Source organism: Lemur catta, chromosome 20 (assembly GCF_020740605.2).
Source record: "Lemur catta isolate mLemCat1 chromosome 20, mLemCat1.pri, whole genome shotgun sequence".
Taxonomy (NCBI): Eukaryota; Metazoa; Chordata; class Mammalia; order Primates; family Lemuridae; genus Lemur; species Lemur catta.
The window spans coordinates 33557993-33574454 of NC_059147.1; the positions used below are offsets into that span (position 1 = coordinate 33557993).

A 16462-nucleotide genomic window follows, 5' to 3' on the forward strand; every position below is an offset into this window, starting at 1 on the left:
TGTGTGCGTGGAAGGAGGTGTCAGAAGGCTGCGCCCCACACTATTCCTGGCAGTGGCCTCTGGGCATGAGGGTTGGGGCGGTGGGGGGACTCCCTGCCTCAGCGTGGCCCCTGCACTGCTCCGGACCTGCAGGCAGGACGGGGGGCGGGGGGGCCCACAGGGCCGCTTTCCTGGCAGGAGCCCTGTGCTGCCCCTCCGGGACCCCACTTGGAGCCCAGGGTCACTGGAATGACGGGTTAGGGACAGGATATCCTGGAGAGGTGACATGGTTTCTGCCCCAGACCCTTTTGGGTAGGGGTTTAAAACATGGGTCTCCAGCCACTTTGGTTTTCCCTGTCCCTGCTGATTCCTGAGATGCCCCGAGGCTCAGGCAGCTCCACCCAGGGCCCCAGCACACCCTGCTCTCTGCCCTCACTCCACAGGCCTGAGTCCCCACGGGGCAGGGACCCGGGCAGAGCCCAAAGTGCCCCGAAGATGGCCCTGTGGGCTCGAGGCTCAGGCTGGTGCGGCCCAGCGGGTTAGTGGGAAGAACTGGCGTGTGCCAGCTTCCTGCACACGTCACGCCATCTCTGCTCGGTCCAGGAGACAGCGTCACTCCCGGTTCACGGATGAGGACAGGGAGGCTCAGGGAGGGGAGGCCACCTGCCCGAGCTCCACCTCTGACAGGACACACACCTGGGTCTGGCTTCGCAGGCCCTGCTCCCTGAGCTGCGGGACACGGACGGTGGGGACGTCTGTGTCAGGGGAGAGAGAACGCAGCAGCCGACACTGCAGGCCCTTATGTCACCGAGGAGGAGTCTGAGGCCCAGAAGGAGCAACGGCCCAGCCCCAGGCCGGGAGCGACGAGGGACCACCCCCCTTGTCCTGAGCTTTTTACCCTCCTGACGACCCTGTGAAGCGGAGGTGAAATGATTCACCCAAGGACACCCAAGGTCACCAAATGCAAAAGAAAGAGTGGAAATCTCAACCCAAGCTCTCTGGCTGGGGACTGTCTCTCATCTCGAAGGGCACCAAGCAGTCAACGCAGTCAGACACACGTCGAATCGCACCTGGGAGACTCGACATCTACTTACAGGCGCTATTCCTGCCTCTCTGTGCACAGGGATGCTGGGAACACCGTCGCTCCGGCCTCGTCGGGCCATGTCGGGGAGGCCTCCACATCTGCCTTGCCAGGAAGGAGAACCCCGACGCGTTCCTATGGCTCCTCCCCAACATCTCGGGTCTGTTCCGCGGACCCAGGCAAGAGGGGGTGGCTCTTCCTACTCTCCGTCCTCACTTCGATCCGGACCACCGTGGAGTGCAGGGGACCCACCTCTTTTCGTGGAAACTCACCCAAACCCCCGAGCCTCACGGTTAAAGTTCAACCCGTGTCTGTCCCAATTTGGTGGTTGATGTTTGGTTTGGGTATCAGGTGGGTGCATGGGAACAAGTGGCCTTCACTGGGGACAGGCCGCTCAGGTCACTGTGCTTCGATCCGGTAAACAGTGGGGCGAATCTGCCTGGGTTCAGGAAAACTTTACGGAGAGCCTGCTGGGGGCACCGGGGAGAACTCGGGAGGTGAGCGGGTGACAGCACAGTCCCGTTCTCGTGGTGTGGGCGCCGTGGCTTGGAGCCGTGGGACACCCCATACCAGGCACAGAGCCCTGTCGTGTGTACGAGAAGGGAACGGCAGGCCCAAAAGCGCGGGGTGGGGGGCTGCCAAAGTGCTGGGGATGGGTGGGCATGGCAGCAGGCGCCCGTGTGCCCAGGGCTCCTGGCGACGCAGCCAGTCTTCACTCTAGGAAGAGGCGCCATGTGAGCCAAATTCATGCTCCCGAAGCCAGAGGCCCCATGGCCTGGGACACTGTTGTCTTGGCGTAAATACGAATGGTGCCCTTTCACCCACAAAAGTGCCCACGTCTGGACAGTAAGAGGGTCACCCTAGCCAGACAACCTGTGATACCTGCAGATGCCAGCCGCGAAGAAACCTGCTCTGGACTGGACAGCAGTTTGTTCCCGGACACCTTTTACCCTGAAACGGACCCTCCGGGTTGGGATGGACGACTTTGTAAAATTTTTTGGTTTAAACTTCCAGTCTTTTAGAGGGCAGGGATATCGTGCCTTATCAGAGACTCCTAGAATCCTTCCACTCCTAGGTGTGGAAACCCACAGAACGCGGGTTCTGACGCACGAATCCGCCCAAGAACCGCCTGAAGTCACGCGCACGGGTGATCTGCAGGTTCTGTCCTTGCTCTAATGGGCCCGTACGTTTGGTCGCCTTGGTTTCCAGCAACAAAAACCAAGCCTGGATTATGTGCTTTTCTTCCCACAGAGTCATTCTGGAAACACACCCACCCTGGGTAGCCTGATTGATTCATTCATTCACTCATTGACTCTTGCCTCAGTTTCCTCCTCTGTAAAGTGGGGACAGTGACACTGGGCAGAGCTGTTGGGAAGGTTTAGTGAGTTGATACAAGTAAAGGTGTGAGAACAGCGCTGCCATGACTGTCTGCCACGCCCACGGCCCAGGCACCACCGAGCCCTGACGATCCCCACCCCGGTCAGCTGACACCCCACGGGCTCTGGGGCCATGTCCTCGGCTGTCCTTGGCCATCCTGCCCTCTTCAGCCTGCCCCTTTCAGGCAGACCACGCAATGCAGTGGCCGTGGGTCTGGGGCTCTGTGGCAGGGCTCTGCTTCAGTTAGAAACTCCAAGTTAGGTGGATAATTGTGCTCTCTGTCCTCTTAAATGACCCAGTGTCTCAAGGAACCGCACTTAACATTGAACAGAAAATTAAGATAAATGTAGACGGCCAACCAGCCTTCTCGGTCCGTTCTCCGTCTGGGCTGACGGTGCGAATGCTCTGAGCACACGAAGGCCAGCACCTCCAGGAGTGGAGCCAGGCGCTGGTCACTGAGAAGCTCTGCCGGGAGTCCTCCGCACAGCCACAGCTGAGAGCCACTGTCCCGGGTGATGCAGAGGTACCGTGACGGTAAGTTCCAGACACAGACACCACAAATGAATCAGGAAGTCAGCATTTGCTTTTCCAAAATAATGGAGTGTCATTTAAGAAGTCCAGCATGTTCCTGAACGAGTGAAATGGTAACACGATCACATTCTGAGCCGGACCCTCTGCTAAACCCACTTCACTGACGCCTCCTAAGAGCCCCGTGAGCTCTCAAGACCGGCTCCCGCGGAGTAGGCGAGGCCTGAGGCCTCAAGGACTTGCCAAGCGAAGGCTTGGCTTCCAAGCCGGGCTGGGCAACAGGCGGGCTCAATGACCTAACCTTTCACTCAGCCTTCTGGGCTTTTCCCGGGCAACTGGGAGCATCGTGAATAATCCGTTTCTCCATCCCAGTGACATCTTCAGAAAGAGGAACCTTCTGAAGCACTGCAGGGTCTTCCTGCGGTGGGCACGGTGAGGGCTGGCAAACGGGCCTTGGTGGTCTGTACGAGTGGCCAGTGCACACACACGGAGGTGGCTCCCCCATTTCTGGTGCCACCCGGGCCAGCGTGCACCTCCCGCTCCTCTCACACTGCCCGCAATGTGACTTTACTAACTAACTCCAGGAGATTGGATGGGATTCTCGCGTTGACTGACCGGTGAAGGGAAGGGCCCCCATATGGTGAGTGAGTGAACCCCCTTAGTGGATATGTCTTTGCTGATGACTATTTCATTTTTTTAAACCATGGTGAATTAGCAGATGGCACTACTGAACAACTTCCTCTATTTTAGCTTCCTGAGCAGCGAAAAAAAAAAAATCTAAAACATCAAAAACAGTCAACAACTCCAGCATAGGCACAGTTATATACTTTTGATTGGCTTAATTTCTGATTTTGACTTAATCCGAAGTGGCTTGGGGGTCTTCAATAAGCCCTCACCGTGGTGTGTGGGGTGGTTTTGTTTTAAATGTATTCACCTTTCATTCACTCGTTCACTCATTCATTCACGCCTGCTGCGACAGGGAACCGAGGCACCCACGCTTGAGGGCCACCACTCCGACTCCGAGAGGTCTTGAAACAACGTGAAAAACACGGTCCTAAATTTCTCTCTTCCCTGGTCGGATACTCGGGCCCCGTGCGGAGAGTTCTCGGCCAGGCGGCACCCACACCCGGTTCCTGGGGGGGGACAGCAGGCGTCGCCGCGCAGCTGTCCCCGCCTCCCTCGCGGTGCTGGGGTGGGGGTGACGGGGGTGCTCCGCGGCCGAGTCCGGGCCCTTCCCCAGCGGGAGCGGACGGGACGCTCTGGCCAGGCCGCCGCGCCTCTCCCGGCGGTGGCCTTGCGGGGACGCCGCCTCATCGTCCCACCGGGGAGTCCGCACCGGGCCCTCCGCCCGCAGCGCCCGCACGCCCCGGCGCGCACTCGCGTTATCACTCGCTAACTCGTGTTAGCGGCCGTCCACACCGCACACGGCGCCCCGCGTGCCCCACGGGAGACACACCTGTCGCCCACCCACAGTTCAAGGCACACCCGCCGCGGCGCGCGGGCCCCGGAGCACAGCCGCTCTCGTTCCGGAAGCCCTCCCAGGTTCCGGAACCTCGGAGCCGGCGCCGCAGCGGCAGCAGGTACGGCCCGCGGTGCGCGCACAGCTCACCTGTGCCATCCTGACTACAAGTCCCAGCAGCCCGCGGCGCGGGGACAGCACGGGCAGCCCGAGTCCGGAGAGACTACAAGTCCCGGCAGGCATGGTCAGCACGAAGGGACTACGGGTCCCAGAGTGCACCGCGCGCCCCCTGCGCAGAGCATCCTGGGACGTGTAGTCGTCAGGGGAGCTATGTCCTAGTCATTCCGTCTCAAAGACGGTGCGGATTCCTCAAACGGCCCACAGCAGCGATTGCTCCCGGGCTGAAGAGGCGCCTGGGCGTACAGTGGGGAAGTAAGAGCCTCGGGGAGCCGAGGCCCCGGCGGGGGAGAAGGCCGCCTGCGCATGCTCGCCGGGAGTCCGAGCGGGCGGAAGCGCGCGCAGCAGGCCTCGGCGCCCGCAGGCCCCGCCCCCCGCGTCCCTGCCCTGCGCCCAATGAGCCTGCGCGGAGGGTGGGGCAGCGCCCCGCGGGGAGGGGCCCGCGGCGCCTGCGCAGAGCGGCGGCTTCTCTCGCGAGGACGGACGCCATTATCGCAGCTCCCCGACAAACACCACGAGAATTCCGCAGCCCACACGGTAATTGCAGCTCCCGCAGCCGGTCGCGTCTCCACCTCCCCCTTCCCGCGGGGCGAGAGCGAGAGCGAGAGCGAGATCTGCCTCCTCCCTGCTGCCTCCGCCCGCCCGGCCGCGGCCCCCGCTCCGGTCCCGGCCTCGGCCCGCGGCGCCCCGTCGCCCGGCTCGGGCCCAGGCCCCGGGGGCCGCGCGCGGGCCGCTCCGCAGGGCCCTCGCCCCGGGCGTCCTGCGCGGCGTGCGTTGGCCCGGCCGCTCCGTCCGGGCTGGGGCTGCGGGGGGCCGGGGCCGCGTGCGCCCGCCGGGGACGCCGAGGAGCCCCGCTCGTGCGGCGAGCTGACTCCGGGCTTGCTCCTGCGAGGAGGCGCACTCCGCCTCGACGGCATCGTTTTGTGCCGCCCGAGTCACCGGCGTGGGCCGCAGCCCCGCAGCCCGGAGCTCGGCGCCGGCCCCGGTTCTGCTGCTGGCGGCGCACGGCCGGGCGGGTCCCCGGGGGCCTCGAGTACGAGCCCTTCAGCCCCGCACCCCAGAACGTTTTTGCTGTTGTGTGATGTCCTTAGGACCGTGGCCGTTGTTTTTCCCTGGGACGCAGGAAGTAGGTGACTTCCATCCCGACGGCGGGAGCGGACGGGAGACGTTGCCTTAGTAGAGGACTGGGTTTCTTTTCTCTGATGAGGCGGGAGGGCTGTCTTGGCTCTGCAGGAGGCGGAACGGTCTGAAGAACTGTGCACAGGTGGGGCGGGTGTGGGCTCTCCAGGATAGCGAGCCTGCTGCACTCTGACCAGGGAGGGCCCAGGTTACGGCCTGTTGATGTGGAACAGGTAGTTCCTCTCCTACCTGCAGTTCGCTGTCCTGCCCTGGAATGCACCCGAGGCCTGATGTCGTGGGTGCAACTAGCAGTACGATCAGCAGTTGGCCAGAGGCCGTCTTGTCAGGGAAGAATTGTAACTGGAAGTTACTGGGGGACAGACAGGTAACTTGGAAGAGTCGAGTGGTGCTGAGTAAGCTCCAGAAACAGTAGATCAGAAATAGAAAATCTGATCGCTTAACATCCAGCTTTCGGGACAACCCTGTACAGATGTCCAGTGGTGAAGGGAAACATCAGAACTGCCCATAAAATTCTATATAGTTAGTTCCATCCTTGTCTTGCAATTAAAATAAGAATATAGTCTTGTGATGTTGGATTCTCTCATCATTGGCTTTAACTTTTAGAAGACGGCTCCCATGTGTGGAGCGCGTCCCTGCTGGACGGCCGGCACTCCAGGGCTCCTCACAGTGACCCAGGGAGGCAGGGGCTGTCCGCACCTGATAGACGCAGCCGTTGAGGCCCACGGACTCTAAGTGACTTGCCAGGACACAGCCAAGGTTTGACTTCAGTCTGTCTGAAGTCTGCTCTTGAAAAAACAAAATACGTATTTTTAATCAACATAATAGAAATGTCAATGCAAGACTTATTAGAAAGCAACAGTCCCCCTCCGCACCTCAATGCCACTCCTCTAAAACACCTTCACCTTTTTAGTGGTTCGTTCAGGTAGTTCTCCCTCGCTCTAAATAAGCAGGTGTTCTGTCCTTGTACGCACTCTTGGCTTTGTCACTGCCAGTGTATTCCACCTCTTCTGTGCTCCGTGCCCACTGTGTTTAGTCATTCAGGTTGTTTGTGTTTGGACTGTGCAAATAAATGTTGTTCCTTGTACAGCCAGGTGGCACATTGCCCTTCCTGCCCCCGCCCCTCCTTTTCCTGCTCCGGGTCAGTTGATCTGCACAGGTGTCCTGGCATCTTCCTTTATTAAACGCTGGGGTTTGTTGAGAACCCCACGTTTTAATCGTGGCTTTCTTCATTTAAATGAGAACCTCTGCCAAGTATTCTTACTCCTTTTGGGTAACCTTTTCTCTCCCTGGAAGTTTTTTGGATCTTCTCTTTGGTTTTTAGGACATTTTGCAGTGTGCTGAAGCAGCGGGTTCTCACTCCAGGCTCGGGCTCTCTGTGCTCGGGTATTTGCCGTCCCCACCTCCAGGAGTTGCCCTGGTTGGTGCTGGGCAGCCGGACTGACCCTGGAGTCTCACCTTCATCGTCCTTCCTGTGTCATTTTCATCTCCCCTTCTGGGAGAGGGCTTCAATGTGCCTTCTGATCCTGTTTTAAATTTTTTATTTCTGCAGTCAAATTTTTAATTTCCAAGGGCATGTTTGCCTTGTTTGTGTTTCATGGTAGCTTCATTGTTTCATGAATGTCTTATCTCCTTGACTCTGAGGAAACCAATGAGGATTCTTTTCAGTTCTCTTTTGTTCTGATTTGTTTCCTTCGGTGTCCCTGTTCTTGTTCAGTGTTGGCTTCTTGCTCGGTCTGGCGAGCGCTCCTCAAATACTGATGGTGACTGCCGTGGGAGGCGGGTGGAAGCTGGCACAGCCCTGGCTCGGCAGGGCTGGTTTGGAGAAGTGCAGACTCCCCTCGGGTGACTGGGAGCTTGTCCCTGTGGGCCCTGCAGGGCCAAGTCAAGGGTCTGGCTCTGGGCTGTTCAGCTTCTTTAAGGAAGACCCCTTTGCTTGGCGCTGCTCCGCTTTCTCTCTGCAGGGCTGTGGCAGAGTCAGCCCTTTTGCATTACCTGTACGGGGACCGAGTCCCCAGGCCCAGCCCCTGCTCCAGGTCCTGGGTGTGGGCCTAGCCCCGGCAGGGTGCTGTGTGGCATGGCGCCAGCTCCCGTGCGCTCCAGGTTGCCCTGCATTGCCCTGACCACATCCTCTCCATCTGTCAGAGCGTGTGGAATCTCCTACCTGCCTCTGTTCTCTTTCTTGGGGGGTTATTGTACTCTACGAAAAATCATTTTGTGGGGTAAGTGGAAGTCACCTGTGTGACCAGTCACTCACCTTTAGCAGGAATTCCAGAGCCTGTTCTTGCCTCCACTCCGCTCTCCTGCTTCCTTGTGGCCTCGGTGACGGGTGCCAAGTCACCAAGTCACTGTTCCCATGGTGGCCTGTGAGTCGCAGTGCCAGCAGGGGGTTCTGGCTCTGCGGCCTTGGAGGGGCACCGGGCTCAGCTGGGCAGGGCCAGCCAGGCACGTGTGGTGGCAAAGCCCTTGGTTGCAGACTCTTCGGCCAGCCTCTTTCTGGGCGCTGTGCCAGGACAGCCGTGGACCACGCAGCGAGGCGGTGACCACCGCGCGGGGAGTGTGGTCTGATGCAGTTTGTCCGAGTGTCACACTTGGAAGTTGTGCTTAGTGGAACTGTTTCCGTCCGGCAGAGCCGTACCAGCAGAGTGGTCCAGGGGCCGGCAGCCGCGCGCAGCATCACTGGGGGGTTTGCAAGAAATGCAGACTCACAGGCCCCACCCAGACCTATGGAGTCAGAATCTGCAGCTTGGTCCAATTTTAGTTTTCAGGTTAATATTAGACTTTGAAAGAAAAGTTGTAAAAATATTTCAGTGAGCTTCCCTGTTCTCTTCACTGTCTCCCCAGTGCTGACGTCTTACATAAGCAAACATCCATATAACAGGCAGAAAGCTGACAGCAGCACAGCACTGTTACTAAATTACAGACCTTGTTCCAACCTCCCTGTTCACTGACGTCCTCTGCTGTTCCAGGTTCCCACACCGAGTTTTGCTGCCACGTCCCTTTAGTCTCCACCTGTCTGTGACAGTAAAGATGGTCCCCAAGTGTCTTCCCCCAAATGTTTACAAATCACAAAGGGAACAACAATAACTTCACAACGGAGAAACCCAGCAGGTACTACCTGAAGCAGGTGATGAAGGTGACATCACCAGTAATAAGACATTAATCCCAGCCACCCCCAATGAGCTATGCCGAGAAGGGCACATCACTTCTCTGGTGGCGTAGCCAGAAATGCAGTCAAATCACGAGACAATGGTAGACCCAAACTGAGAGACATTCGTCAAGATCCTGACCAGTGCCCCCGGGAGTGTGCAGCCTGGAAGAACAGGGAGACTGAGTCTGCACGCAGGCGCCCGGGGGGTCCCCCGAGTGTGGGCCGTGTGTGGATCCAGGAACAGTGCGAGAGCTGCCAGCTTCAGGCTCCCCTTGTAGATGAGTTTGCGTTAGTGGTCTGGCGACACCACCCGGCATGGCTCATCAGCCTTTGGTTTCTCTCATAATCCTCATCTATGTGATGTAAATCCCGAAAACTTCAGTCTTTGCATTAAATGAGCCGTGTGAGAACGCAAGGCTGGTGTTGAAATGTCCATGTAACTGAAAGACCACTTCTGCTTCGATCTAAAAAAAAAAATTTCCTCATTTTGAAAAAAAGACTTGGGGGGAAATAAATACTGAGGGTCTCAATGAGAATGTCCCAGATAAAAGCTTTGGAAAGTCCCCCCCATGCCTGACGTGAATAAAGATCTTTGTTGTTCTTGTTTCCCGGGGGTGGGCGGAGCCTTAGGGAATTTGAGAGCAGGTGTTGGGGGGGTCACAGGGTTGCAGGTTGCTCTGAAAAAGCTGCCAGTGCTTTGCCAGTGGCGCCCAGGGCCCTTAGTGCACGCGGAAGGACGGAGCGACAGCGCACGGCCTCCCCAGCCGCGAGCCTTCTGCTTTGAAGTTGGAAACACCCTTTAGCCTCGGTTTTCCAGTCACCTTGTGCAGCTGGAGACCTCGCTCTTGTCCCTCCCTCGACCCGCCTGCCCCCAGGAAGAGAGGATGTCCTCAGGGAGGGGAGAAGCCCCCTCCTGACCCCTTGGGCGCGACCCCCTGCTGTGAAGGACGAAGCGCAGTCCCATGCGCACCTTCACGGCCGTGCTCGGAAATGGGTCAGGTGTGCTAGTGGGTCTCGGTGCAGAGCCTGGTGCCCCCACTGCTGGACGCCCGTGGTGTCTTGACTTGAAATACGGTGGAAACATGAACTTAAGCCGCAAGCAGACAGTGCCTAAGATACTGTGAGGTCTCATGAAATTGATTCCTATTTTGAATTTTCTGCATCCCTCACGACTGCACGAAGCCAAGAACTGTCCACTCTCTTCTCCGACTTTTTTTTTTTTTTTTGAGACAGAGTCTCCCTCTGTTGCCCAGGCTAGAGTGCCGTGGCGTCAGCCTAGCTCACAGCAACCTCCAACTCCTGGGCTCCAGCCATTCTCCTGCCTCAGCCTCCCGAGTAGCTGGGACTACAGGCATGCGCCACCACGCCCGGCTAATTTTTTCTATATATTTTTAGCTGTCCATATAATTTCTTTCTATTTTTAGTGGAGACGGGGTCTCGCTCTTGCTCAGGCTGGTCGCGAACTCCTGACCTCGAGCAATCTGCCCTCCTTGGCCTCCCAGAGTGCTAGGATTACAGGCGTGAGCCACCGCGCCCAGCCTAGGAACCCTGAGAGTTTTGAGGGAGCATGCGGAGGGCTTGGGTGGCCGCTACAGGCCCTCTACGGACAACCCTTAGTAATAAAGATGGCGCCTGTGTATCGGAACACTGCTGTGGCCTCTGGTGATTTTTTCCCCCTTTTTCCTCAAGATGGAAAGTCAAATAAACTGGAAGCCAAGTTTAACCTTTCTGAAATTAGAAATGGGTTTGGATAAAACTGGAAGCGAAACCTGGTATGTGCGCCGTTGGCATTTCCTTGCCGCTGGTATGAACTGAATTTCCCTCAAGTGTGGCAGAAACCCAGGGCTTCTACCTTAACTTTCCCAGAGGGTGCGGGGAGGAAGCGAGGCCTGGTCCCTGCCGTGACCACGAAGCGCAGCCCTGCAAGTGCCGGGGCAGGAGGTGGCCAGGATGGGCACGGTGCTGCCGCCTTCCGTCCGCCTCGGCTCGGCTCCTTCAACAGTGGGAGCAGAGTGCCACCCTCCAGGCCACCCCCCCGCGGGCTGCGTCCAGGTAGTTCACATGCGTTTAGCCTGAACCTGACACAGGCCGGGGTCCTGTTTGCCTGAGACCCAGCGCTCGGCCCGCGCAGTTGTCAGCGGCAAACGCGGCTGGCGACAATCGGCTTCCAGTTTTGAAAGCCAACATTTCATGGATTTTTAAGATTCGCAGAGTTCAAATAATTTCACATTTTTTGAAAAGTCAGGGCTTCATATTTATTTTATATTATGTGTTATTTTAAATTTGTCTGATTCGAGTTTATATAAAACGCAGTCATGCTACGCCAGGGAGGGGCGAGTGGGATGGGTGGAACTGGATGGAAGCAGGTCTGCGGTTCCCTCCCGTCCTCTCGGGCTCGTGCGAGGGCTCAGCGAGCTGCCTCCTTGCCTCGCTGGGGTTTCTGCCGACCCACCACCCTCCCGTGCCAACCACTCGCGGACACTCCTGTGTCCCGGAGTCAGGAGCACAGCCCTCCACACACCAGTCAGTTGTGGAGCCTGATGCCTTCGTCTTTCACTTGGAGGCAGTTTCAAGATTCTAAAGATGCCGCGAGCGGCTGGTCGGATGGCAGTGGGTTATGAGAACTTGTTAACATGAGCGTCACTGAAGTTGGCACTCATCCCCCCACTGCTAAATTGCACTGGCTTTAAAAAAAAATGGTGGTGCCCTGCCGTGCAGACGCTGTTGAGAAACAGCAAAGGGCCAGGTGGGAAGATGTCCCTGTCGCCACTGCAGGGCGGGAGGGGCGAGGCTGTTTCCCAGTGACGCATCTTCGGGGACAGACGGCGGCCACCGTCGGCTCGAGGGCTGCAGCGTGTGGATCCCACGTCCCGGACTGAAAGTACCGATGCGAGCTGGACAGGGATCAAGGGTGGGGGTCGAGTAACATTCCGAGGACAGTGAGGAGCAGTTCCGGTGCCACGTGCCACGCAGAGCGCTGCTCACTGTGCTCTCCAGCCCTCTGTTGTCCCCACCGTACAGGTGGCTGCCGGGTGCCCCCAGCATCCAGGTGCTCAGCCGCTGACGTGGGGGACTTGGGGCCGTCTGGAGGAAGCCGCTGCACCGCCACGTTGCTCTGGTGAAGGCGCTGAGCGTGTTTGGGGAAGATCTCCCTGAAGCGTCAGGAGCGTCATCAGCGTCGGCAAAGCCATGCTTAGACGTGGAGAAGGCTTCTTTCCGTTGTGGCCTTGTCTTTCTTTGGAGAAAACCCCCCAAGATCTTTTAATAGGAATTGGGTTTTTTGCTTATTAACTTCAGACTTAGAAGTTCCAAGAAAAATGCAAAGAACTGTGTTATCGGCTTTTCCCGTATTCTCAAATGTTAACATTTTATCACACTTTCTTTGTCCTCTCCCTACAGTGCTTCACCCTCTCTCTGTATGGGTTTCTCTCTCTCTCTCTCCCTCTTTTTCCCTCTGTGTATATTTCTTGTTTCTTCCCTAAACAGCTTAAGCCACGATGTCCTTCGATCCTTGTATGAGTAAGTGGCTGTTCCCTAAAAACAGGGCATTCTCTCGTGTAACCACGGCACAGTTCTCAAGACCAGGGATTTGTCATCGATGCCTCTCTGTTTAAACCATTTTACTAATTATCCCAGTAACATTGTTTATTGCAAAAGAAAAGAGACTCCTTTATGAAATTCGGTGGACTCATTTTTTCCCCACAAATATTTGCTGTGACCGCATAATCATAAATTAGTATCATACTCCTTCTAAACTATAAGTTCAGTAGAATCAAAATCTGCAAATTTATTTTTCACAAAAATCACTTTGAATAACCATTTCTTTTTGCCATTGTATTTGGGAGAGGCGTGGGCCAGACCTGGAGTCGTAGCGTGCGGAGGCCGAGTGCGCGTGTCACTAGCGCTGGCGGTTGAAGCAGGCGGGGATGGGCCCAGCCTGCCGTGGTGTCATCTGCCAGGCGAGACGGGAATGGGGGGAGGTGGTCCAAGCTCACTCTAGCAAACGTCAGGCTAGGTAAAGGTGTCTCCTGTTGAGGGCTGGACCCATTTATTTATCAAAACAGTCTAAATATTTTGGGCTACTAAATTAAACGTTGCTCACCCTGAAAGTCAGGTTGCTGTTGGATTGAGGTGAAAGCAGCATTCCGAAAGGCGGGTGAGCTAATGCACGAGTCACGTTTCTTTAGTCTGAGTAATTGTCTCAAATGCGGCATGTGCTTGGTAATTACACTCAAGTGGAGCGAACAGTTTCATGCCCCTCTGTTGCCGGCAGAGTCCACATGTTGACAGGAGCTCCAGCTGGGGGGTGGCCCGACGTGCTCTGTCCCCCAGCTTTGGTCCCCCTCGGAGCTCCACGCTCCAGCAGTCACCCCCCGCACGGCTCTACGTGCCCTGCACGGGCCTTTTGACGGCTCCAGCTTGTCACTGATGTCAGAGCTCATCCAGTAACTTTTGGGTTCCAGGGGCAGCTTCTGACCCGGGTGTGTGTGTTCCATGGCTGAACTCAGATTGTACGCTGGGAATTATGATCTTGCGTGGAACTGCCCAGATTGTCTATCTAGTGCCAAGATCGTAACTTGGCTCCCTGGCTCCTGTGACAGCAGCCGGAGTGGGACGTACTTGCCACCATGGGGGCCCGATCCAGGGCTGGGTGCCGGTAGCCAGCATCTGTGACGTGTTCTAGTCTGTTGCTAGGCTCTGGTGGGCCTCCTTAGGCCTGTGTCCGCGTCTCTGCTCTGGACCTGCAGTCTCCAGCCCCCGGGCCACGGCCTTACGGAATTGGGCTTTGCATCACTGCCTGAGCTCTGCCTCCCCCGACCCCATGGAACAATTGTCTTCTGTGAAACTCAGGGACTGGGCCACACAGCCGGAGGATCGGCGGATGAGCTGTCACCACCTGAGCTCTGCACCACTCCCCCCCGACCCCAGCCCGTGGAAAAAGTGTCTTCCGTGAAACTGGTCCCTGGTGCCACAGAGGTTGGGGACTGCTGCTCTAGACCGTATTAGCTTAGCTGGTTCTCGTGTGTCACCAGCACTGTTGCCTGGCATCTGCGGTGTAGCTTGGAAGTCACCGGGGTATTGGGACGGACGGCCCAGCACTCTGGCCCAGTTGGCTCCTGAATCCATCCGCCTTTGCCGCTGTCACCATTGCTTGTTTTGATTGACAGTTCTGGTTGGGAGTTAGTTTGCTTTTGTTTTTACGTTGCCTGGTTAGGATTACAAATTCCCTTAAAATTTTGGCACATGCTAGTTTTGGTCTGGTTTGTGTGAAATCGCGAGGTGGGAAGAGATTAGGACACTTTGGTGTCCTTACCCCGGAGGTGGACCACCGTTCTCGGATTTTGCAGAAGGTGGGGGTAGAGAGGGGCTGAGGGGGAGAAGGGATTTCAGCGTCTGGGGGGAGCTGGGAGGGGAGCACAGGCCCACACTCTGGGAGGAAGAGGGAAGAGCAGGCGGTGGCTTGGCTCAGTTGACGGCCCAGGTCGGTCACTGTTGCAGGAGCTGGTCCACACCCTCCCCCATTCCTTCACTGCCCTCTGGTCATGAGTAAATAGCCACGATGCCTCGTGCAGATTTGCACACAAGGGAAGTGTTTAGGGACGGCCTGGCCCAGCAAGTCCGAATTTGTGGCCTGGGAGGAAGGCTTATGTCAAGCAGTGTGGAAGACAAGCCTGGGGCCAGAGTGGACAGGGCCAGGGACTCGTGCTGCGGGGCTCGCACTCTGTCCCGTGGGCTGTGTGGGGAAGCTGGAGTGCAGGCTTCCGCAGCGCTGGCTTGTAGCTGGCCTCGGCAAGTCTGCTCACCTCTCCCTGAGCCTCAAATTCCTCACCTGTTGACTGGAAAGTACCTCGTAGGGTTCCCGAAAGGCTTAAATGAGATGTCCTAGGTTGCTTATCAAGGAGCTTGGCATACACTATGCGGCTATTGTGTTATTGTCTCCTATGATCATTCACTGCTTACGAGGGCAGTACCTGGTTACCTGGTTACCACCTAGCGGAGTTTACGGAGTAACAGGATAGAGCTGGGTCGTCTCGGGAGGGGCTCAGCCCTGGCCAGAGCCCGTAGGTGTGGTGCGAGCAGGTGCTGTGTTGGGAGGGAAGTCCTTGGGAGGCCCACGCCCTGGAGCCCATCCATGTGGGTTGGCCGAGTGTGGCTTTGGGAGGGGCCCATGGAGCCGGCAGCCTGCCAGACGGTGTGGTGTGTCCCCAAGGGCTGCCGCCTGCCCTGTGGAGCAATTGGTGCCAGAGGACACGGCCAGAGGCCAGTGCCCGGATGGCAAGGTTGCAGCGGAGAAGGGCGAGGGGCCCTGGGATTTGGTGACGGGATACTGAAGTGTTAAAGAAGGACCATGGTGGGGGTGGCTCCCTGAGCACTCTCCTGGGGGGTGAGTTAACGGGGAAACAAGCACTGGTGGCTGGTCCCAGTGGCGATGGCCGAGTCATGGCCACGTGCTGCGCTAAGGGGCCCGTTGATTTGACAGTGGCAGACACTGGCTGTGGGGTACGACAGCTCCCTGTCCTGTCCCACGGTGCGTCCCACCGGCGCAGCATGAGCGTGTTGTACTAAGTCAGTGAGTCTGTGCCGCCTCCTCCTTGGAAGCCTCAAGGGAAGCTGCTGGAAGAACACGTGAATCCAGGTGCGTGTTCTTCGTCTGGGCTCGGAAAGGCCGGGCTCGGGCGTGCTGCTCCGTGGGTGCGTGCGCTTCGGTGGCAGGGTCTGCTGACTTCATGCTCGGTGCTTGGCACTCACGTCCTGAGAGCAGGGACATTCTAAATGAGCAGTAGTTCAGTGTCACCAGAGACACTGTCCACATTTCCATGTTCCCTGGAATTCTTCCATGGCTACCTCCCCCCCCCACGCCCCTGTCTCCCTAGTCCCTGTGGCCCCGCGTGGCCTCTGCTGGCTTGTTCTGTGCCGCTGACAAGGTCCCCGGCCGGGACACTTGTGCCTCTGTGTGCCCCCCACTCCCCAGCGCTCTGCTGGGACACTGGTCTGGACGGCCTTCCTTGACCCTCCAGGACCGGGTGGCTGCTCAGGGCTGTGCTCCCCCAGCACCCGTGCTCAGCCCTCTGAGCAGTGGGTGACGAGTGTCGTGTGCCCTGCTTTGCAGGACCCCCACGTTAGTACACGTCCTGGGGGCAGGGGCACTGTCTCCTCCCTCGTGTGCTGTTTAGGGCAGTGCCCGGTTATCGTGTTGTGGAAACGTATGAACAAATGCATTAAGATTACTTAATTGTGTAAAAGTGTTCACAGAGGCTCCTGAAAGTTTCTCATAGAACTAAGAAGTAAGGTTGAGGTTTTGTTTTTTTGAGATGGAGTCCTGCCCTGTTGCCTGGGCTCAAGTGCCGTGGCTTCAGCCTAGCTCACAGCAACCTCCAACTGCTGGGCTCAAGCGATCCTCCTGCCTCAGCCTCCCGGGTAACTGGGACTACAGGCATGCGCCATCACACCTGGCTCATTTTTTCTATTTTTAGTAGAGATGGGGTCTTGCTCTTGCTCAGGCTGGTCTTGAACTCCTGATCTCAAGCGATCCTCCCGCCTTGGCCTCCCAGAGTGCCAGGATCAGAGGCGT

General features: G+C 57.5%; 1 protein-coding gene and 1 long non-coding RNA gene across 13 annotated transcripts in view; one reads left to right on the forward strand and one right to left on the reverse strand.

Moving 5' to 3' along the window:
* Positions 1-2380: 2380 nt before the first annotated feature.
* LOC123625375 lies at positions 2381-4543 on the reverse strand. The gene is made up of 2 exons (XR_006730484.1): positions 3267-4543; positions 2381-3065 (listed from the first exon to the last, which is right to left on the reverse strand). It is a non-coding gene; the product is annotated as an uncharacterized LOC123625375 (long non-coding RNA).
* A 517-nt stretch (positions 4544-5060) lies between these two features.
* LOC123625372 (BTG3 associated nuclear protein) overlaps positions 5061-16462 on the forward strand; it is a 70566-nt gene continuing 59164 nt past the window's right edge. For 3 of the 12 annotated variants that reach the window (XM_045533800.1, XM_045533805.1, XM_045533806.1), the window contains exon 1: positions 5061-5138. Coding sequence is in view for 7 of the 12 variants with exons in the window: in XM_045533797.1 (XP_045389753.1) it covers positions 5683-5727 (45 nt within the window). In the remaining 5 variants the exon portion in view is untranslated. Of the gene's footprint in view, positions 5139-5493; positions 5728-16462 lie in introns of those variants that run through there. The other 9 variants (XM_045533795.1, XM_045533798.1, XM_045533796.1 and 6 more) reach the window with 5 other exon arrangements.